Genomic DNA, 22,884 nt, shown 5'->3' with positions numbered 1-22,884 from the left:
CCCTAATAGCTAGTGATGTTGAACATATTCTCATGTTCTTTTGGCCCTTTGTATTTCCACTTTAGAAAAATGTTTGTTGAATTCTTTTGCCCATTTTTAATGGGGTTGCTTGTCATTTTGTCGTTAAGTTGTGTGATCTTTTTATATAACATGGAGATCAATCCTTTATCAGATATATGGCTTCTGAAGATTTTTTTCCCTTTGAGTAGGCTGCCTTTTTACATTCTTGACAGAGTGTTCGGAAGAATAAAATCATTTAATTTTAAGGTGGTCTCATTTATCTATTTTTTTTTCTTTTGTTGCTCATGCTTTTGGTATAAGGTCTGAGAAACCACCACCAAGCACAAGCTCTTGAAGATGTTTCCCTACATTTTCTTCTAAGAGTTTTATGGTTCTAGTTTTTATACGTAGGTCCTTGATCCATTTAAAATGAATTTTCCTATAAGGTGTGAAATAAGAGTCCTCTTTCTTTTAGATATGGCTGTCCAGTTTTCCCAGCACCATTTGTTGAATCGACTATTCTGACCCAGCTGACTGAGTTTGACAGCCTTGACAAAATCACTTGACCATAGATGTGAGAGCCTATTTCTGAACTTTTGTTTCAATTCTATTGGTCAATCTACGTTTATGCCAGTACCATGCTGGTTATTTTCTTTTTCTTTTTTCCACTGTATCTAGATAGTATGCTTTCAAGTCTGGAAGTGAGAGTCCTCTAACTTTGTGCTTTGGATGTTTGGGAGCCCTTATCCTTCCAGATAAATTTGATAATTGATTTTTCCAATTCTATAAAGAAGGATATTGGAATTTTTATTGGGATTGAGTTAAACCTGTAGAATTGACATCTTAATGATATTTAGTCTTCAAACCCATGAACACAGAATATCTTTCCATTTGTTTAGATCATCATTGGTTTCTTTAGGCAATGTTTTATAGTTTCTTGCATACAGGTCCTTATGTTCTTGATTAAATTTATTCCTAAATTTATTCTTTTAGTTTATATTGTAAATGGATTTTTTTCTGACTTCCTCCTCCAATTGTTTTAGTATATAGAAATGGTATTGATTTTTGTGTATTAATTTTGTATCTTGTGACATTGCTGAAATTGTCTATATGTTGTAATTATTTTGTTGTGTTTTAGATCACATTAAAGTAACATATACAATATAGAGGACACCCAATACCCAACATCAAAACCTTTTCCGCCTTCCCCAGCATTGATCTTTTTACATGTGGATGTTATATTTGCTACAGTTGATGTACAGATACTGAAAAATAGCTACTAACCATGGTCCCATTATGACTTACATTATGGTTTATATTTTAGACTGTATATTTTTCTAAATTTTTAGTTACATTATGGTTTACATTGTGATTTACATTTTAGACTATGCACTTTAAAAATTTTTGGTGAACTTTAACATGGCTTATATCCATCGTTGTACAATCTAATGGAACAATTCCATTGCCCCCAGTTACTTGCTTATATCCATCGTTGTACAATCTTATGGAACAATTCCATTGCCCCCCAGTTACTCCCTCTTCCATCTAATCTATTCCTCTCTTCCCCTCCCCTCAGGGCCCACAGTGACAACTGAGCGTCACTGCTTGAAGGACAAGATTCATAGATACTTAGAAAAATGCTGAGGGCATGACAATCTAGTCTGTCCTCCCCCACTGGGAGCTACCCATCCTCTTGAGAGACACCCTCTCCTCTGTTTGAGAACATCAGGCCTCCCCAGGAAGGGGTACAATACTTTCCCACTCATTGTATGTGTCTCCACCCACTGATATAACACACTGTGACAAGATGAGCACTCACACACGCCCCAGAAGCCTGCCCCAGGTGCACCCTGTGCCAGATGCCCCCCTTCAAACACCTTAAACAAGTATTGTATTAGATTCAGCTGAGATGTCCTTGATTAAATTATGTTAAGATTAGGGATTTGAATCAACCATGTCAGTAGGGTTAACTCACTTTTAAGTTCCTGTCCCCTTGACTGGCCAAATAAATGGACACTCACTCAAGAAGACACAGAAGAGGGACTTCTATAGACAAGGCACAGGAGAGAATTTTGATCCTGCGGCCCCGAGAACAGAGACAAGCCATTTGCCGGATAGTTTGCAGCTGAGCTTGGAAAGCAACAAGTCCTATGCCAGCCTGCAGCTGAGGGAGCGGAAGGCTGAACCTTGCAGAGATCACTCACAACCTTGCTTCAACATGTGGCAACTGACTTGGGTAAGAAAGTCCCTCTCACGGTACTATGAGTTGGACTCTTTAGGGCCTGGGAACTGTAAGCATTTACCCCACATAAATACCCTTCATAAAAGCCTACAGGTTTCTGGTACTTTGCATCAGCACCTGTTTGGCTGACTAATGCAATAGTCTTCAACCAAAATATCATATTACAACAGATTAAATGCAGAAGCAGGTATGAGAATCCAACTGTCTTCTATTAAGCCTGACATTAAAGAGATTTGCAAAATTAAAAAACAATGCCATTCTGCTAAAAGTTTTGTTTTGGAAAATACAGTTTTTTTTTCTTTTCTGTACATGTTTTAATTTCTCCATTATCAGGATTAAAAATACATTTTTTGAAAAGCTGCTATTTAACACACCTGTACAAGTATCTTGGAGTTTTTTGCTTAGAAGGGTTTGTTTTATATTTGTATGTGAAAATGAGAATTTTGATAGTTATTGCTTAATTACCCACCAAAAAGTTTGTACCAAATTCTTCTCCCACTAACAGTGTATAAAAGTGCCTATATATTTCCCCAGTGCTAACTAGCACTGGCTTTTAGCAAGTCTTTAAATTTGGCATATATATATATATATAATTTCTTTTTTATTTGAGAAGCTGTGAGTTAAAGCAATCATGCATACCATGCAGGATTCCCATACATTGTCCCACCACCAACACCTTACATTGTTGTGACACATTCGTTATAAATGATGAAAGAACATCACCATAATATTACTGCTCTCGGGGACCGGGAGGGAGTGAGGGTTCAACAGTGAGCCCCTGATGCTAATGACTATGCTTGTGAGCTGATAAGCCTAAAATAAGAACAAGGCCTAGAGCAACATTGTGCCTGGGAATTTCCTCCTGTCAGCCTTCATGTTACTCAAATGTGGCCAGTCTCGAAGCCAAACTCAGCATGTAAATGCAATGCCTTCCCCCCAGCGTGGGACATGACACCCGGGGATGAGCCTCCCTGGCACCGAGGGACCACTATCAACTACCAACTGATGATGCAACTGGAAAATGACCTTATACGGAAGGTTCAATGCGGATCAGCAGAATATCCCTGTCTACATAAAATAACATGACTTTAAAATGCTGTTTGACCTAAAGTAAGGGGGAAATGGAAAGGAGAAATGAGTTTATATGGCTACGAGTTTCTAAAAAAGAGTCTGGAGGCTGGCAGAAGGATTGCCCTCATGCACAACTGAGCAGAGTCAGAGAGACAGATAAAGCAGATACAACCCCCAGATATTGGTTCCTTTGAGGGCTAAAGAGACCCATGGGAGTTATGGTCATGGCCGATGGGGTTAACTACCAGGGCAGATGGCCCCTCTTTGGAAATGGTGTTTATGTGTGATGAATCTGGACTCAGATGGGATCTTCCTTCATAAGACTTTCATGCTAATGTGCTGGAGGTGCAGTTAATGTTGGGGTTTAAGATATATTTAGGGGATTTGAATCTCTGGACTGACAATGTGATAGCCAGGTCCTGAGCCTCAACAGACTCCAGCACCTACAATCTGATTTATTGGCCTTACCACACTCAGCTAAGATGGAGTTGAAGAAGGACAACCACCACACCATGGAGCCTAGAGTGATTACAACTGAAAGTGGGAGGATTGCATCCAGCATCCATGTGGAATCTGAGCCTCCTCTTGACATAGAGGTGCAATGGACACAACCAATCCAATGTCCACATAGAAGAGGTGGCATTGGATTGGGAAAAGTGGACATGGTGGCTGATGGGTATGGGGTAAGGCAGGAAGAGATGAGAGGTGGAGGCGTCTTTGGGACATGGAGCTGCCCTGGATGGTGCTTCAGAGGCAATCACCGGACATTGTAAATCCTCACAGGGCCCACTGGATGGAATGGAGGAGAGTATGGGCCATGATGTGGACCATTGACTATGAGGTGCAGAGGTGCCCAAAGATGTACTTACCAAATCCAATGGATGTGTCATGATGATGGGAACGAGTGTTGCTGGGGGGGGAGAGATGGGGTGGGGGGGTGGGGTTGAATGGGACCTCACATATATATTTTTAATGTAATATTATTACAAAGTCAATAAAAAAAAAATATTACTGCTCTCCATTGTCCATAATGGTGCGCTGATATTTTAAAAGGTCCAAAGGTAAATCCACAGGGAAAGGATAATCTTTCCAACAAATGGTGCTGGAACAATCCATGTGCAACAAAACATAATTCAAACCTTACTTTGCAAGATTTAGAAAAATCAACTCAATGAATCACTGACTTCAACTAAGAGCTGAGGAAAAAACTACTGGAAGAAAGCATAGGACATAATCTCTGTGACCTTAGGTTAGGCAAAGATTTCTTAGATAAGATACAAATGGACCACCAAGGATAAAGAGTGATAAATGTGATTTCATCAAAATTAAAAGTTCTACTTCTTAAAGCTTACTGTGAAGAAAATGAAAAGGCAAGGCACAAATTGAGAGAGAATATTTGCAAGACCTATATTTGATAATGTATTCAAGATATAAAATAAGCTCTTACTCCTTTAGAATAAGAACAAACAACCCAATTTTAAAATAGGGTTGAAAATTTGAACAGACACTTTACCAAAGAAGATATGAAAAGATGGTCAATGTCATTAGTCGTTAGGGAAATGCAAAGTAAAACTTCAATGAGATGAATGAGATACCACCATATACCCACTAGGATGGATAAAACTGAAAAGATTGACAGTACAAATGTTGGATGTGGAGCAACTGGAACTCTCATACTAGCTGATGGGAATGCAAAATGGTATCATCACTTGGGGAAAAAAACATTTGGCAACTTTTTTTTAAAAAGGATTTATTTATTTATTTCTCTCTCCTTCCCCCCCACCCCGGTTGTCTGTTCTCTGTGTCTATTTGCTGCATCTTCTTCTTTGTCCGCTTCTGTTGTCAGCAGCATGGGAATCTGTTTCTTTATGTTGTGTCATCTTGTGTGTCAGCTCTCCGTGTGTGCGACGCCATTTCTGGGCAGGCTGCACTTTCTTTTGCGCTGGGCGGCTTTCCTTACGGGTGCACTCCTTGCGCGTGGGGCTCCCCTACGTGGGGGACACCCCTGTGTGGCAGGGCACTCCTTGCGCGCATCAGCACTGCGCATGGGCCAGATCCACATGGGTCAAGGAGGCCCAGGATCTGAACCGCGGACCTCCCATATGGTAGACGGACGCCCTAACCACTGGGCCAAGTCCGCCACCTTGGCAGCTTCTTAAGTCATTAAACATACATTTATGGTACGACTCAGCACCACCACCACTAGGTATTTACCCAAGAGAAAAGAAATCACATTCATGCAAAGACGTATAATATAGGATTAGAGGCCCAAAGGCAGAGCAGTGTAAATATCCACCCCGTTGTATAGTGCCCTTGGTGCTGCAATTATGCAAATTCTGAAGGTAGGGGTGGTAGAGTTATGCTCCATCAAAAACACATGGGTAAATGCACAATTGTAAATTTTAAAAGAGATGAAAAAAAGAAATACCAACAGAATCCCCTGCCCTCAGTGTGGGTGACTGAGAGGGGCAGGGCTGAGAGGGGCTCACTGGAGTCAGGGACAGCAGTGGGGGGCTGTTGGGGTGTGTGTTGGGGTGTGCAGGCTTCATTAGAGGGAACGTTGAGGGCCGTGGAAATGAACAGAGTGGAGGCTTGAAAGAGATTTCATCTATTTCTAGTCAAGGACTTTTTATTTGTACCCAGAAAGTGTTCTTAAAAAAAATTTTTTTTTCTGATTATAATTGCAATGATTGCAGAAGGTTTAGAAAATTGAACACAGAAGAAAATTTAAATGACTAGTAATTCTATCAAGTATGAAATTTCAGTATCTGTATTGCTAATGTGCGTGTTTGCATGTGTGTGTGCAATTGCATGTGTATGCTTTTAAACAAACATGGAGGCTAGATTGCAGAAATTTCGAAGTTGGAAAACTGCCATTTGGGGGCGGTATGTAGTTTCTGCCTTCTAGGATAGACTCTCCCGTAGTGCTAAGAGATACTCTGCATTTGGAGGAAGGTTCTGAATGGCAGGGAATTAACCCAAATACAGAATTCTTCAGGCTGAGGTGATGAGTTCTGTTTAGTAAAAAGAACGGGTAATTGCGGTAGTGAGATTTGCCCCTTTCCACCTCAATGTGCTCCCACATAGGATTAATCTCCCTACGAATGAACACGATGGGTGTCCATCTTCGGGCCCCGGCAGGGGCATCCTTCCAGAGGAAGTGGGAAGGGTGCCGCATGGCCTGGGCGAAGCCGGGCCTCGGGTGTGCTCTGGCCCCTTGTCACCGTCTTGCCTGGGGCCGTGGGCGTTGGGCCACTGCCGATTTGCTGCTCCCTGCCCACTCTTCCAGGGTCTGAAACGGTATGAACTTTCCAAGAGAGGAGGGAAAGGCGCCCGCAGCTGGGGAGCAAGGTGGGGCCAGGCTTTCCAGGAGAGGGTTGATGCAGTGTCAGACGGTGGTCTGGAGAACGCTGGTGGGAGCTGGAGACATCCTGTCCCCGTCGTGGGCTCTTTCTAGAGCGTTTCCAGGAAGGGGGAGGCGTCAGGAGAACACGGGGCTTCGTTTCAGGTGAGGAAGCAGAGTGGGTTGTCTAGAAAAGAGCCGCAGAGGAAGGGGGTTTGTTGGTCATAGAGCAGCGGGGGGTCACCCTGGTAGCAGAACCCCCAGCCCTGTTGGTCCATCTTTAAAGGACAACAAGTCCTTGTGTCAGATCTGAGGTCTAAGAGTACAGATTTCATAGAAAACCTTTATCTGTTTCTAGTCCAAGAAGTATTTAGACCACCTAATGATGCCACTATGAGAATTAGTCTATTACTATATTATACTGAATGAGTATACATTTTTAAATTTAAACCTAAGTATTATAAAGGCACCTTCTACCTATACAGATTGATTGAAGACAAATCTGGTAGCTTCTTATCTGGGCCCTCTTTAATAGTGAAGAGCATGATATGAAGCCTTAATTCGGTAGAGACCTGTCCTAAGAGAGCTGAGCTAATTTGGTCTGAACACATTGCTTCTCAACAGCATATCTTAATGCAGGAATAGAAGGAGAAATTCTCGAAATTGTTACTATGACTTTCCAAGATTGTCTTGAATATTTGCTCTGTTGAGTTAACCTTTAGCAAACACGAGATTGTCAGTTTGAACACAATCATCAGTGAGTGGCAGTCCGCGTATTTCCTGTGGTTTTGGCAACAGACTTAGTTTCTTATTGTGGGGACTAGTATCACTTAGAGTATGGATTTTTAAAAGGCTTGCTTTTAGGTTTGTGGGTGATGTCAGCTGATTGAGGTTGGGGACACTGCAGGGGAGGCCTCTGTCCCACTGCTGGTTTCATTCTTTTTTTCTTTTTTAAGATGTATTTTAACTTATTTACCCTTGCCAATTGCTTGTTGTCTGCTCTCTGTGTCCATTCGCTGCACGTTCTTCTGTGTCCACTTCTCTCTTTGTTGTGTCATCTTGCTAGGCCAGCTCTCCGTGGACCCGGGGCCAGCTTGCCCTCACAAGGAGGCCCTAGGAAGCAAACCCAGGGCCTCCCATATGGTAGACAGCAGCCCAATTAGATGAGCCACAGCCGCTTCCCTCTGGTTTCATTTTTGTTTATCATGTTCTAGTGGAGAGAGCAGGGCTTCACCATCAGGTTGAACTGGATTTGAATCCCGGCTCTCCTCCCATCTAGCCATGTGATCTTCAGCAAGTGGTTTCCCTTCATTTCTCAGAGCCTTTGCTTCCTCCATCTGTAAAATGTGGTCTGGAAACTTTCCCTTGCAGGGCGTTGGTGAGAACAAAAGGATGGACTGTCTGTGAATTCTCTGCGTGGTTCTGGGCATTGGCACGGCACGGGTGGGGGCTCTTCTGGCTTCTTCCACAAGCTGGTCCACCATCCAGGTACACACAGGGCCATTCTGCCTCTGATGTTAAACATGGACTTGCAGAGAGTTCTATTCCTTTAGGAAGTTCTGTCCTCCCATTCTCAACATGCTTAGGAAAATGATCACTTTCTACAAATTCATTCTAAAAATGAAGATAATGAACGATTATGGAAATAGTCAACACTAGGTGTCCCATTGTTGGTGTCAGAGGTAAATTCTCCTAGTTTGATTTTAGGGCCTGGTTGATTAGTAGTCTAAGACTGGGAGGTTAATTGGGTTTCACTGTTTATTCATCAGAATTCCTTGATAAAAGCATTGTCAATATTAGTTACTGAATAATTTAGAATAAACATTAGCTTAGTAGTAGCAGTCAAAGTGGTTCCAGACATCTAATGGGTTGGTATATTTATTAATAAGGAACTGAATCTGGATAAGAAATTACATTAATTTGTTTGATATATATTTTACCTATTTTTAAAAAAATGTTGGTAGCTTTATTTTTATTTTTGAAATATTCCTAATTTAAGGTCATCCTTTAAAAATGTACATGAGAGGAGTCTTTCTATTTTTTAATTTACAGGGCCAATCCTGACATATAATCATTGAATTTTTCCATTTTTAAAAAATGGGGGCGGGGGAAGTTTTTAGGATGTTCCATTTTTCTCGACTGCTTTTAAAACCCAAACCAAGTGGAATTTTAAAAAGTGACTGCCCTACAGAATTCTGTTTTGAGTAAGCTTCACCCCATGGCAAGGTAACATTCCTTCTTACTAGGGAGCATCTGGGCACTGTCCCTCCCCTGGCTGCCGCCAAAGCAGCAGCCTTTGGAGCCACCTTGCTGTCAGCCCCGGCCAAGGGACCTTGGCAATCTCCCCACCAGGTCCTTTGCATGACAGATGAGACTCGGGAAGTAAAGACATTGTCTCACCACCGCACAGGGCTGAGAGTTAGGGCTCTCCTGCCCAGGGGAATGTCACAGGACAGTCGGATGACATGAGAGCCCAAATGCACTTGTCACAAAGGTAAGAGAGGAGTTTGCCCCTGACTTAGAGTCACCCTTCCTAATGGCAAGCCAGGGCAGGGTTTCCAGAACCGAATTCCATGCCAGGGACTTTTTCTCAGTCTGGTGAGGTCTATGAAACCCTTTTCAGAATAATGTTTTTAAATGCATAAAATAAAGTACATTTTCTTTCAAAGGAAACCAGTGCAGTCATCAAAATATGTACCTGGTGATGCAGTCCTGTGTTCCAAGTACCAAGATCTAGATGTGGTTTTCTATGAGCAACTCCAGTATTTTCCAAGAATGAGACATTTTGAGAGATGGGCAGTAGAGAAAGATCTGTGCCTTCTACTCGTAACAGTCAGAGGTCCTGCCAGCCTTACCTTGGTCTGTGGCTCACATTCAAAATTGAAGGACACATTCAATTTCAGTTAGAACTTAGCCAAACCAAGGCTGTAATTTTTCCCTTTCTTGTTCAGGAACCCTTAATTCTTTCTACACCCCAAATTACAAAGCTCTGCCCTCAGTGAAAGTACCTGGGCTGTCGAATGCTTGAACAACTCCCCCCTATTTCTGGGCCTCCACCTAAAAGCTTTTATTTATGTACCAAATCTATCTCCTTTTTATTTTAGGTCAGATTATAGAATATTAGACTCTAAAGTCAGATTCTTAGAATAACTTTCAAAGAGCAATGCTTAGAGTCTCTATCAATATCTTTTGGGGGAGCAGATGTGGCTCGAGCAGAGTACCTGCCTCCCACATGGGAGGTTCCAGGTTCAGTTCCCAGTGCCTCCTAAAGAAGACAGACAATGAGCAAAAACAGTGAGCAGACAACAAGCAAAAACAACGAGCAGAGAAGAAAAAATAATGAACACACGATGAGGAAAAAATAAAGGAAAAAAAACCAGAAGTGGATGTGGGATGTGGCTCAAGCAGTGGAGTGCCCACGTCCCACAAGGGGGATCCTGTGTTTGGTTCCTGGTGCCACGTAAAGAAAAAACAAACAATGAGCAGACAAAGTGACAACAATGGGCAAAGACAACGAGCAAACAGATGAGGAAGCCATCTTGGGAAGGGGGAGTGGATGTAGCTCAGTGGTTGAGCACCTGCTTCCCATGTAAGAGGTCCTGGGTTCAATCTCTGGTATCTCCTTAAAAAAATACATATGTATATATATGTATATATATCTCATTTGGAAGGCTTGACACATGCAGATTGTTGCACTCTGTTCTGTATTTACTGGGTCAGAAATTCTGGGGCAATGCCTGGTCTCCAGCAAGTACAAGCTACCCAAGTGACTCTTAAGGGCCTTACCTTCCCAGTTGAGGCTGGCCAGGGTAGCTGAGCTGGTTTAGGCACCTAAGGGAGGAATCGTGGGCAGAGGGGAGGTCTTTTTTAAAAGAGGCTGTCACTAAGGAAGCTGGTTACATTGTTCTGTTGTCTTCATTATAAAGGTTATGTAAACTATCTGCAGTACTCACACTGATGTTGGCTATTATCCCACGGAGGTGTTAGTTGGTGGTTGGCTGAACTATGAAGTGGGCTGTAGAAGCCCCTGGCAGAGGTGTGGAGTGGGGTCTCCACGTTTGCTGGGAAGCAAGCAGAAGGGAGGCCGCGGGGCCGCGTGCACCCCGCTTGGTGTGTCTGCAGTGACGCGGCCCCGTCCAGGGGAGGAAGCAGACTCCACGCTGTCAAACGGCTCTCCCCTGCTCGGTGGGGAGCTGGCGGTCCAGATGGGAGATGACGCGATGATGCAGGCCTGCCCCGAGGAGGACATCCAGGCCAAGGGCCCTGGCGGGGGATCCTGGACGCTCACCCATTGCCAACCCTGCGGCACTTCCCGGCAAAGAGCTTTGTAAGGACAGCTGTCCTTTTCTTGGTTTTTGTTCTTGGTCATTCCAATGGCCTTCCAAGCCAGTGATTTTTAGATTATTTACTGCAAAAGCAGGTACTCATCTCAACCCACAACTTTATGTATCATATTTTAATTTTGTTAATTTTCCACTAACTCAACTCAACAGTGTTCTGAGTCTGGGTACTGCCAGGGTGGCACACACTTAATCTTGGTTCTGAGGATTTCCACAACCCTGTTAGGGACCCGTGCCCGCCTGGGGTAGCCCGGGCCCTCATGCCCTCTGTCCATGGGCATTAGGGCTGAGGGACATCTCAGCTGCTCACTGCTGGGTCCACAGCAGGCACGAGGGTGGGAAACTGCCCTGCTACCCTGAGCCATGCCCAGGGCTTGGGCTCTTCTCTAGGCTGGCCTTGGATAGTTTGCCTATACCCGCCTTCCATCCCTCCTTTCCCCCCAAAATGTGTGTGTGTGTATATATCTATATATCCCTATATGTATCCTTACATATACACACATATATACCCTTATCTATATACATATATACACACATGCACACATCACAAAAGATATGCATATATACACATACATGCACACATACAGATACCCACATATATACACGTACATCACCTACACACATCTATTTATAAATATATGTGTCTATGCATTCCATATGTACATGCTTATATTTATACAAACACACACACATGTGTAAAGGGTTTAGGCTTTTGGGGTCCAACAGCCAGAGAGCCTGGGGTGGTTTCTGGCCTGCCCAGCACATCCCTCCCCTGAACAATGAGTGCCAAGCCACACACTGACCTGACCTGGAGAAAGGAATGGGGAAGACACCAGGAGAAAGGAAGAGCATTGACTAACATCTCAAATGCACTTTTCAGCCAAAGTGGTCTACTTCATATTTCAGAGGAGAGCTTGTCTTGAAAAAGGGGTCCTGCTGGCATTCGCCTGCAGTCGTTGGATCAGGGGCCGGGGACGTAGAGGCCCGTCTGTGCCGTGGAGGAAGATGGGCCAGTGGGCAATCTGATGAGAAACAAGTCCTTCGCCCGAGAGCATCACGGGTAATTCCAGTGCTTCCTGTCTGTGGTGCCTTCGCAACGTCTCTAATTCCTGGGGGTAGCGTGAGCTCATGGAGGACAGAGAAGGAGGTGTGCTTTAATTTCCAAAGGATTTACAGATGTTTTTAAAAAAACAGGAATACGAGCTCGTTACATTAACCAACGTAGCCATCTACACTTTAACCATCTAAACCTGTACTAATGTAAAATTAATTGCTCGAGCCTTCAGGTGAAAGTGCTTAGAATCAAGGTCAATATGCTCAGCGAATTTTCCAAAACATCTTGATCTGAGAGGGCTGTAATAATATATATTGCTTCCTCTTGAAAAACGAATCCAGGCTTTTAGAAGAATGTTGATTCTATAAACCATCTTTAATATCAGAAAATCCACAAGTATTTACTGTTCCAGTGGCTGCCCTAGGAGCAGATGAAAACAAACCTTGGAATAGTAAACTTGTGACTATTGAAGAGCCTTTAAGATTGGAAAATTAATGCTCACTTTGTCACGTTGAGTTGGAGCACAGCCTTCTGCTTCGCAACATTTTACATATAACTAATTTTGATGAAGATTATTCTGTTAGAAAAACTGTTGTTTCATTTCCTTACTTCATTTGTACTAGTTAGAGCAATAGCTCAATTTAGCGTATAATTAATACACGGACATAAGGAAGATTAGGGAACTATAGCAAAGGCCAGTGAATTTCAGTATTGAATTCTCAGTTCCAGACTGCTGTGTATTTTTTCCTTTCATGTTGAAATAGAAGGAGTTCCGTAATTTATCTTTTTATGATTTAGAAACTGCTTACAAACTTCTCTGGGGTTTAACTGGGTCTTTGCCATCTCTGAGTTTGGATGAAATCATTGCACTGGACAGTTTGTCTCTCGGACAACAAAACATTGTGAGCCACCGGATTAAGTTAGCAAGGGCAGACTCAGGACACCAGCCACTGGGATTCTCTAAATAAAAACAAACAAGGAGAAGATAAAAGAAATGCTGAAAGTGCTCTTTCAAAGGCCTGAGCTAGCAGGAACGCTGGTCAGTATGGAAAAGCCACAACACTGCCTTAAGCTCCCATTTTATTTTTGCTTGCTGCTTGAAATTACCTTTAAGCCAGATGGGTATTTTCTCGTGAGTGATATAAAACATTTATCAAAGCTAAATTATGGTACAAGTTTTGATCATAAACCATGTAGTCAAAGCATATTACGTCTCTGCTTTAAAGAAATAAATTTTGGGGAGCGGCTGTGGCTCAGCAATTGAGCTCCTGTTTACTGTATGAAGGACCTGTTAGGACATCCTCGCAAAAAAAAAAAAAAAAAGAATAAAAGGCTTCCCAGAGCAGCGTAAGAGGGCGTAGTTCCCCAGCAGCTAAGCCACACACCAAAAAAAAAAAAAAAAAAAAAATGACACGACCAGAATTAAAAAAAAGAAATCGTTTTATGCACATATTGTATTCACTGCTGGCTGACAGTAATTGAAGAATTGACCACTGACCTAGAATTTATTTCCAAAATGCTTGAAGAAAGAGATCTGCCCCCTCGTGTAAAATTGCCACAAAATGTTCACCTTTCTGTGTCCTATGGCACATTTGTGGGCGGGAATGTCAAGGACCCGTGCATATCTGATCCCAAGTATAAATCTTTGTGCAGAATAGCAGGACTGTTGGTGAACCGGGCTATTCTGCTAGCAGAGGGGTGGGGACTGCTTAGGCCTTGGTGTTCACTGAGCCCGGGGCACTGGAGCTTTCAGGTGGGCTTAACTCCACCGGTGGCTAAGAGTTTATTTTCACTTGGTGGTGCAGGAGCCTGGAGCCCTGAGCAGCCACGAACTGTTTTCCCCCCTCCCAGGAAGGAGTAAAGCTTGGGGGGCAAACTCTGCTTTTCTGGCCAAGGTTCAAGGCCTTCTCCATGTGCCACCGCCGTGTCCTTCTGTGAACACGGTCGGTCCCTCGCGGGCCAGGCCCAGACCCGAGGGCTGTGTCTGCTCGGGTTTTTCCTCCGTGTCACGGAGGCCACCGGGTCTCAGCAGCACAGCTGTGAGGTCGCCAGATACAAAGATGGAGCGACGGAATCGTGATTTAGGGTCCCGCGCACAGCTCCCGTTTCTACTGCATTTTTCACTTTTTCCATGATTTGGGCATAATGGTTCCTAGGCTTCGGCGCTGTCACTCTGAAAGCCTTTTCCCCAGTAAGACCATGAGTTTACAGGTGGCTTTGTTTTTCTTTTCATGAGTATAATTTCATAATAAAATTCCTGTTGTGGATTAAGGGATTTAGCTGTTGAAGGACAAACAAAAGGTAACTTTGTAGTTTTTAAAATGATCAGTTTATCAATATATACTGACAATAAGAATTTGCTATTTATTCTTTGGAAGAAAAAATGAGAACATTTTAGAACAGGTTTTTCTTTCCTAAAAGTAAACAATGGGGATATCTCTTTCTCCAGATTTGTTTCCTAGATATAAACCAATTTGTCAATGGTTCTGTTACAGAAAAGCAGAAGAGGGCATTTTATGCTTGGGGCTATGAAATGCTAGGGAAAGGAACCTGGTTCTTTTGGCAGAATTCTGTGACTACAGATAGTACATAAATTATTTTGCTTTATTTATTTAAAAAGCATTCACATAGACTTTTTAAATGCATTTGAATCTTTATTCTAGAACACAAGCAACATAAATACAATACCTTTTAAAATATTTTCTCTTTAGAATTCTCATTTTCACCTCAGATAAAATGTACACAAAATTTTACACAGACAAGCTTACTTACAGGGCTCTGTTCATGAGCAGACAGGTTACATCAAATCAAACAGTTACAGCAATGTATCGAGAAGGTGGTTTCCAGTTTTTTCAATTTTTGTTTTTTAAATCAACATGACCAGATTGACAAAATAAACAGACAAAACAAAAATGGTACTTCCTTGACAGGGAAATGCTCCAGGGCTCCTGGCGAACGAGATTACAAAGATGCGGCTTGCCTTCAAGGAGTGGTGCCTATGGGAATCCCGGTATTTTTTATGTAGCATTATGCAATCTAAAGCTTCTCTAAAATAAATTTTTTAAAAAGGTAAATGGTATAGAGACTAAATCATTTGGCTGCACTGTGCTTCTTTCATTCATAATTTCCAATGAAAAGAAGTTGATTCTTTGGCTTAATACAAGAAAGGGTAAAAGGACGCTTACCACCCACTGGCCTTATCTTCCTCGAAGTGGGAGACGGTAGGAGGAAACTGTTTATCCCGTTGTGTTATTTAAGTTGATTCCACTTAGAAAAGTAGGAATATATCATCTTGACTTATAGTCTCTAGGCAATAAATGTCTTATTCTCAGTTCTTCCCCCCAGCACAAATAAACAGAGTGACCTCTAGGCACTGCCTCCTGCCCCATCATGCTGTACCTGTGGAATATTCTAGTACATGGTTTCAACGGACATGGACCCAATGTATCAAAAGCACAAACTCTGTCCAGTTTTACCTGGGAAGCCAATTTTTAGGAGAGAACCACTTCTAACAAGAACCAGATAAAAGTTACAGGGGGAGGAATACACAGTCGCTTGCAAATCATCGGGAGGTAGCCGTGGATGACCACGGCTGACTAGCAATGTCAGGGGCTTGAACTGCCCTAAATTTAAGAGAAAACATGACTTTTGATATGTTAATTCAAAAGATTGGTTTTTAGATTCCTCCCTCCCCTTCTTGGCACTGTTTGTAAAACACACTGAAAACAAATTAATCCTAAATATTGATTTTTAAAATGTAATTTTAAAATCAATCACTATTAAAAGAAATAAACACGCAATTTTCAAAAAATAATTGTGGGCAACAAAAGTGAAATAAAAACTCTCCAACTAGTTCCATTAAAAGAGGCAAGGATTTGAATCCCTGACACCACTGAACTGATATGCTTTCTGATCTCACTAATTCTAGTAAATACAGATTTTTTAAAAAATTCACACAATGGCTTAAATTAATTTAACTGATGCCAGGGTATTTATTAAGTAGAAATATTTAGAGACACTTTATCAAATTGGTAAGAATTATGTGTAATTAATATAGTTTATAAATGGATGCTGACATTAAGATACTTATTTTCCTCTCAATAGAAATCATTATTTATGTAATTAAGTAACTATATTTAAATAATTATAAATCATTATTTTCTCTTAAATAATACAAATCATTATTTATCATTAAGACCTCTATGGCCTTTTTTTTTCAATTGAAAAGAAAATTAATAGCATAAAGAGTTAGCTTCACTAAGGCTCCACAGCTAATGAATCAACATGACTTCACTGTATTCCCAAAGCACACTGCTGCACGTTCACATTTTCCCTCTCATTTGGAAGATGAGATAATGCACGGGATTGCCTTTATGCAGGTATGTGCATAAACACAATGTATTTACTGAAAAGTCCTTAGAACAGGCACATCCACTGCTGAAAACAGAGTGGGTTCACCTTGCAGATTTCCATAAAGCCATTTGGTAGAACCTTTATAGATATCCACTAAGTTAAATTATTAATTCACACTACACAGCCAAGCGAAAAGACAAAGTCACATTCGGTCATGCCATATCATCTCAAAGTGCTGATATTTTGGTGACAGTGAGAAATGTTAAACAACTGGCAAGGCAGTAGCTACTGGAAATCTCTGGGTGTCAGCAGCCTCTACTGTGACATGGCCAGTATGGAAACATCTCACTAAAACTGTACGGACAGGCAGAAACCTAAATACTACCTACTGAAATGCAAAATCGCCTTCCAAGTTCAAAGTCAGAGGGTCCACAGGACACAAATGACAGTATCTAGAAGTGAGCTTGCCAAACAGAGACGAGAAGCTTGCACTGAGGTCACTGCTCCGCAGGGCGTATACATTCATTGTCTTTTATCTTACAAAACCCAACTGCTGGCCTAAGAAACCTGGAAATTGGGAGGATGGAGCAGGAAAGCTGTAGAGAACTGAATCCCAAGTTGTCTGCCCAACATTAAGTTCAGTTTTCCTCCAGTGCTTGATAAGTCAGGCTGATCTTAAAGGTGACAGCTGGAAATCTCCTCGGCAGTGGTTCTCAAAGTGCTGTCCTCGCCTGGGAACTTGTTAGAAATGCAGATTTCCAGGCCTAAGGACTCAACAACCGTGAGTGTGGGCCCAGCCATCTGTGGTCTAGCAAGTCCTCCAGGGGATTCTGATGCATGCTAAAGTTTGAGAACCACTGTTCCAAAGAAAAACGACTGGCTAACCCTTCAGCATAGGAACTACCCCCAAACTATTCTTGATGGTTGAAAGGATGAAAAGACATAACAGACGAGAGCAGGTGGCTGCCCTTGCATCACCTGTCACTCCTCCCAGGGCCCCCTTTTCTCATGACACAAAGGCATGAGAAAAAGGACTTGTAGGTGCCATTGTGTTTTTCCTCCCAATTATAAATGGTGTCACCATTTATAAGGGGACTTAGCATTATTCTCTACTGCAGTTTTCTTTTTCTGGGTATCTTCCCTGAATTAGATTTTGGAAATCTAAACAGTATTCCAGTCCCAAAACTCAATTAAGTTATTAGTTCTCTCTACACCAAACATTATAAAAACAGCCAGGGAAAGAGGGACTCTTAAATAATTAGTGAGGAGAGCACACATTTTTTTTAATGGAGACATAATAGTAGATCAAGTTCTTTAGTAATTTCATCAATCTAGCCCAATAACAGGCTGATATTTATTTCCAGTAAGAAATGCGTAAGCGTGTCCTCTTGCTTTTCTGAGCCACACTAAACCTCGCCGCGCTGAGGGCCGCCCAAGCCCCTACTTCCGCCATCAGCTTACCCAGACCCTGTGGGGGTTTCTTCTGCCTATTTCTTTGTCTGTAAAATCCGGGAAGCACCAAGGGGCCTTGGCATGTGGGAACTCTGACTCCTGGCCGGGTGCCCTCAGTGCCTGGAAGCTTACACGATCTGGTTCAATGAGCTGCTTCCTCTTCAGAGGATGTGCATTTTGAAAAATGGTTATGATTCTGCATATTCCCAAATTCTGATGACCACCTACAAATGTAGCGCTGTGTACTCCCAGGCAAGCCGGCAGAGAGGCACTGGTGGCGACAGGGCACTTTATTCTGAGTGTTAAATGGTACCTGAAAAAGTTTTATAAATCATGCACGCCCTTCCAGACGAAGACTGCCGTGCTTTCCTGCATACCTGCTGGCTAGGAATAGCCTGACTCCATCATTTCCACCTAATTTGACTAGCTTTCTAAATTAACACTGAATCAAAACTTAAAGCAGATGCCTTAAGATTAAAGCTTAGTTTTGGGTCTCCTTTATTTTCAAACACTGAGAATTTTATGCTACCTAGGATCTTTCTATTTATAAACAGTGTTTTTTCTTCTTTTTTTTTGACCCTGTTCAAAAATCCCCGTAACATCACAGATGTGACACTTCAATCAAATATTCTCAACGCCTTCCCATCATCTGCTTCCTTCTCCCCTTCTCTCCCACTGGAGTGTTCAGTCTGAGGCCCTGCAGCACGGAGAGAACTCACTGTGCCACTTACTGGCACTCTTGAGTTTCTTAACCTCTCTGTGTCCTCTTTCTGAAATAAGAGTCTCATGAGGCTATTGTGGGAATGAAAGGTGATGACACAGGTAAAAGTTCATACTCACGGGGGCCCCGCAAATGCCACCTGCTGTCTGCAGCCTCCCGCTCCAAACAAAGGCCCTTCTGTTTCCTTTGATGGGCCTGACATGGATTTTTCTTTCTGAGGAAGAGCACGTTCCTCTGTAAGCAGCACTGCGATGTAATTGGGGAAGCCAAGGATATCTATCACATAATTAACTTTATTACTTTCTAATGATTCCTTTAGGCTATTTGACTTCCTCCATCAGCTCTGTAAACCTTTTCCTTAAAACAACACATGCCTAGCAGTCACTGCCCAAAGAAGTTTCCATTTAAATGTACTTTCGAATCCTGTTAGCAATTTCATCATATTCGATTTAAAATATTTTAATCTGAGCTTCTCTGTATGTTAGCATCTACCTTGATCCTTACCAATCAGTGACTAGCCTAAAAAGTGCGAAAGTTGCCCTAGTTTCATAGAAATGGAGAAAGCTGGAAACGAATCTTTAAAGGAGAGGAGTTTGAGACGGTGGGAAAAGGCAACCTGTTTTTTAAAAGGCTGATCAGGAGCTGCAGGAGCTAGGAGAGACCTTCTCCACACCACCCCCGCAGGGCAATCTGTGGCCCCTCAAGGCAGAGAGCTGTGGCCCCGAGGGCGGGGCTCTGGCTGGGCTGTGGCCAGAGAACTGAGTGCACCTGGTGCTTCCGGGGGCCTTGCTTCCTGTCGCCCGACTTCCCAATCCACAGTCCAGGGGAGGCGCGCTTGCCCGATGCTAGCACACTTGGGCAGTAAATGCGCAAAACTTTGTTCTACCCAGATCTGCAAACACAAGGTGACAACTTTTTAAGTACAAAAGCCCGCTCTGGCCTCCGTGTACCTGTTGCCAGAGCATGACGGTGAGGAGGTGAAGGACGGACATTGCAGAGACCGTGGGAGGAGGGGCAGGAAGAGACGGGCCAGGCGGGACAGCGTGAGTGCAAAGGGCCTGTGGCCAGCAGGGGCACGGGGCCGGGGGTGGGGGGCGGGGGCGTCTTCTCCCCTGCTGAGAGGATTCTGCCTGCACTGGACGACGTCCCACTCACTGCCGATGGCTACGCTTTACACTACATCCTTTCTGAAAACTGCAAATACCACGGGAAAGTTTGTGACTCAGCTAATTTTCTGCTTGAAAACCAAAGTGGAGGGGATGGAAGGGAAGCTGGGGCTTGCTGCCCGCCAGGAGCGGAGATGGGCTGGAGGAAGCCCGGGCCTCTGGGGGTGGGCTACAGAGAGGGGCAGAAGGCCCAAACCCCGTTCACGATGCAGGCAAGGAGCCCTATCAACCTTCTCCTCTCTTCATTTTGGGGACTCACAATCAGGGGATACTGGCGCTGTGTTTGGACACTGGATGAGGTCAACTTATTTTCCTGAACTGCCTTGGATCTGTGGGAGAATGAATTCTGACTTTCAAACAATTAAGCCACGCGCTTCTGGAACATGACATTGGTAAACTGAGAGCAGCTTTCTTTGGATCTTTATACTTCATAAACAGTTCCTATAGGCATGCATTCTGTACGTACTCAATTCTGTACTCCACTTTTTCAAAGCTTGTCTTTCAGTAAAATGTGGAGTACTTATATGCCTACAGAGGAAACCCAAAACACAGAAAGGCTTCAAAAAAGATCATTTAAAACCACATGGTACTCCTGACTTTTTAAAAAAAAGTATCTCTCCGATTTCCAATTCCATTTACAAAGTATAAAAATTCAAAAGTCTGGAAAACAGCTCATTGCCATCCCAACAACTCATTGCCTTCTTACACCAGGGTTGACAATCTGTTTCTAAACTTCAGTTATTGCCTAATGAGTAAAAACCGAAGGCAGAGGGTCAGCTTGGTGGAACTTGGCAAGTGTCTTCTAGACTCTGTGACCTCTAGAGGACATACTGACTGGTAAGCTTCTTTCTTTTCCATTGCCTTCCTTTCAATCTTGTAGATAGCTACCCGGTTCTCAAGGAAGTCAAAGTTTACCAGTCATAGCACTGAATAAAGCTCAGTCAGCTAAATCCTTCATTCAACACTGAAGAGTTGAGGTTTTCTTTTTAAAGGATGATGCATTAAATTAGAAGGCATTTTTAGGGTCTGGGGGAAATCATGATGTAAGCTTTAGCGATCAGCTCTCCTGTCTAGAATGTATATAGTGGGCCTGACTGAAGAACTGCCCTCCTTCTGATTAGAGTTGAAGAAATCTAAAATCTAAAATAAAGGTTCTGAATTCATTTTCTAGTAGTACTTGAGAAAATAAATATTTTAACAGTTTTATATTCCCTTAAAATATCGACCTGAATAAAAAGACCTCAAACTTTAGGGTAAATTTAGTTGCCCAAAAGGAGACTTATTTTAAATTTTAAAAATTACTTTTCTTAACTTCCTTCTCTGCCTCCTCCTCTTTTAGTTTTATTTTCTTCTGAGACTAGACATGTATAACTGTCACCATCATTTCATATAACGGCTATATAATATTTTAGGATTATATCAGGCAGTTTCTTACATCAAGATTTAAAATGGGGGAGAGTGTAAACTACAATGTAAACCACTATCCATGCGGTGCAGCAATGCTCCAAAATGTATTCACTAAATGCAATGGATGTGCCACGATGATGAAAGAGGTTGTTGATGAGGGAGGAGTGGGAGTGGGGTGGGGGGTATATGGGGACCTCATATTTTTTGAATGTAACACTTAAAAAAAGAGAAAAAAGAAAAAAGAAAAAAAAAAAGGATTTAAAAATGACTTATTCATCACCTCCTCCCCTACCCCTCTAGCCTCTCCTGACCCCACTTCCTGCCCCCTTCCCTGAGAAATCTGCTCCCCGGATGGAGGATTGTAAATTCCTTTTCTCCAAGGATGGTGATGCAATCTTAATAAGTGCAAATTGTATTCCTAACGTTTTGTTTTCTGAACCAAATGCTGTACCTTGTGTTCAGATAACTATGGGGCATAGAAATGTCTGTGCAACAAGGGACTAAGGCACCATTTTTTCTATCCTTGCCTTGCTTGCCTTGGGAGCAGAAGCAAAGACTAACGGGACAGGCTGGGGGCCGGCCAGTCTTACATCTCTTGGAATTCTGAGCATCAGCCAACACCACTGCGTACTCTGCATCAAAGCTGCCATGCTACAGACTTAAAGACCTGCCAGGGAAGAATGCTCGTCTTCTCGAAATAGGGAATTAAAGGCACACGGTACCTTACGTGGGGAAGCTGGTGAACACCAACCTGAAAAGCTTCTCAATTTAGGAGCAATGTCCTGGAATATTTTGCAGCAGAAGTGACCCCTTTCTTGATTATTACAGCCAGGGATAGATTTTTGCAGCAGTCCCATAACCACAGTTGAAATTTTCCTCCAATTAATTAATAGTTTCTGGTACTGCATGTCTGAGTGTTGATACATCAGCTTGACTTACCAGCAGGTATTCCCAAAGCAAATTGCATTTATTTTTAAAACGACGGATCAGATGGATCAGCGTTGTGTTTCGAAGGAGTGGTCCCTGAAACTGACCCATTTGGAGACAACATTGCAAGCAGAAGAGTGGGAAATAAACGTCAAGATTTAGAAAGAGGGGCCAAGGAATGGAGACTCATCTGAAGTCCTGTGCAGAATCAGATCATCGCTTGGGTTCTCTGAGCCAGCCTCAGTGTCCAGAACGGCCCTGGGCAGAGAGGCTGGGAAGCGGCTGGAAAGGCAGTTCGCACTGGGGGTCACCGTTCTGAGACACCGGTCGCGTGGGCTGGTGGCGGGGAGCTCTCAGCTGGATCGGCTGGGCGCCCCCACCCTTGCTGCTCGGTCTCCGCGGGAAGGGGGCGTGAGTCCCCTACACGATGATGTCGTAGACGCGGCCCACGCGGCCCAGCCACTCCCTCACCGCCTGGCGCACGCGCACGTCGGTCACGTGGCAGGTGAGCTGGCTGAGGCACGGAAAGAGGGCGGGCTGGAGGGCAGTGAAGGTCTGGTCCGGCAGGATCTGGATCTGGTTGAGAACCGTCAGCACCATGCTGGTCCACGCCTAGGAGGAAAGGGTGGAGCGAATGAGCCGCGTTCCCGCGAGGGGGGCTGGAACCGCAGGTGTGGCCCAGCCCTGCTCGCCCCTAACTGGGATTTCTCAGGCTCTAGAAGCTGCGGTGGACCAGCCTTTACCAACTTGATCTGCCTGTAATAATAAACGGTCATTTCAAAGTCACACGTCCCAGGATGGGCAGGCC

At 43.2% G+C, this 22,884-nt stretch overlaps 1 protein-coding gene across 1 annotated transcript in view; it reads right to left on the bottom strand.

The window, feature by feature from the left end:
• Positions 1–14,683: 14,683 nt before the first annotated feature.
• Positions 14,684–22,884, bottom strand: part of ARFGEF3 (ARFGEF family member 3) — a 149,565-nt gene continuing 141,364 nt past the window's right edge. Inside the window, exon 34 of the mRNA XM_058307546.2 lies at positions 14,684–22,688. Coding sequence (XP_058163529.1) covers positions 22,497–22,688 — 192 coding nt within the window. The 3' untranslated portion in view covers positions 14,684–22,496. The remainder of the gene's footprint in view (positions 22,689–22,884) is intronic.

This window comes from Dasypus novemcinctus, chromosome 11 (assembly GCF_030445035.2).
Source record: "Dasypus novemcinctus isolate mDasNov1 chromosome 11, mDasNov1.1.hap2, whole genome shotgun sequence".
Classification (NCBI taxonomy): Eukaryota; Metazoa; Chordata; class Mammalia; order Cingulata; family Dasypodidae; genus Dasypus; species Dasypus novemcinctus.
Note: the sequence above shows the minus strand (reverse complement) of the source record. Positions and strands in the feature narration are given on the sequence as shown.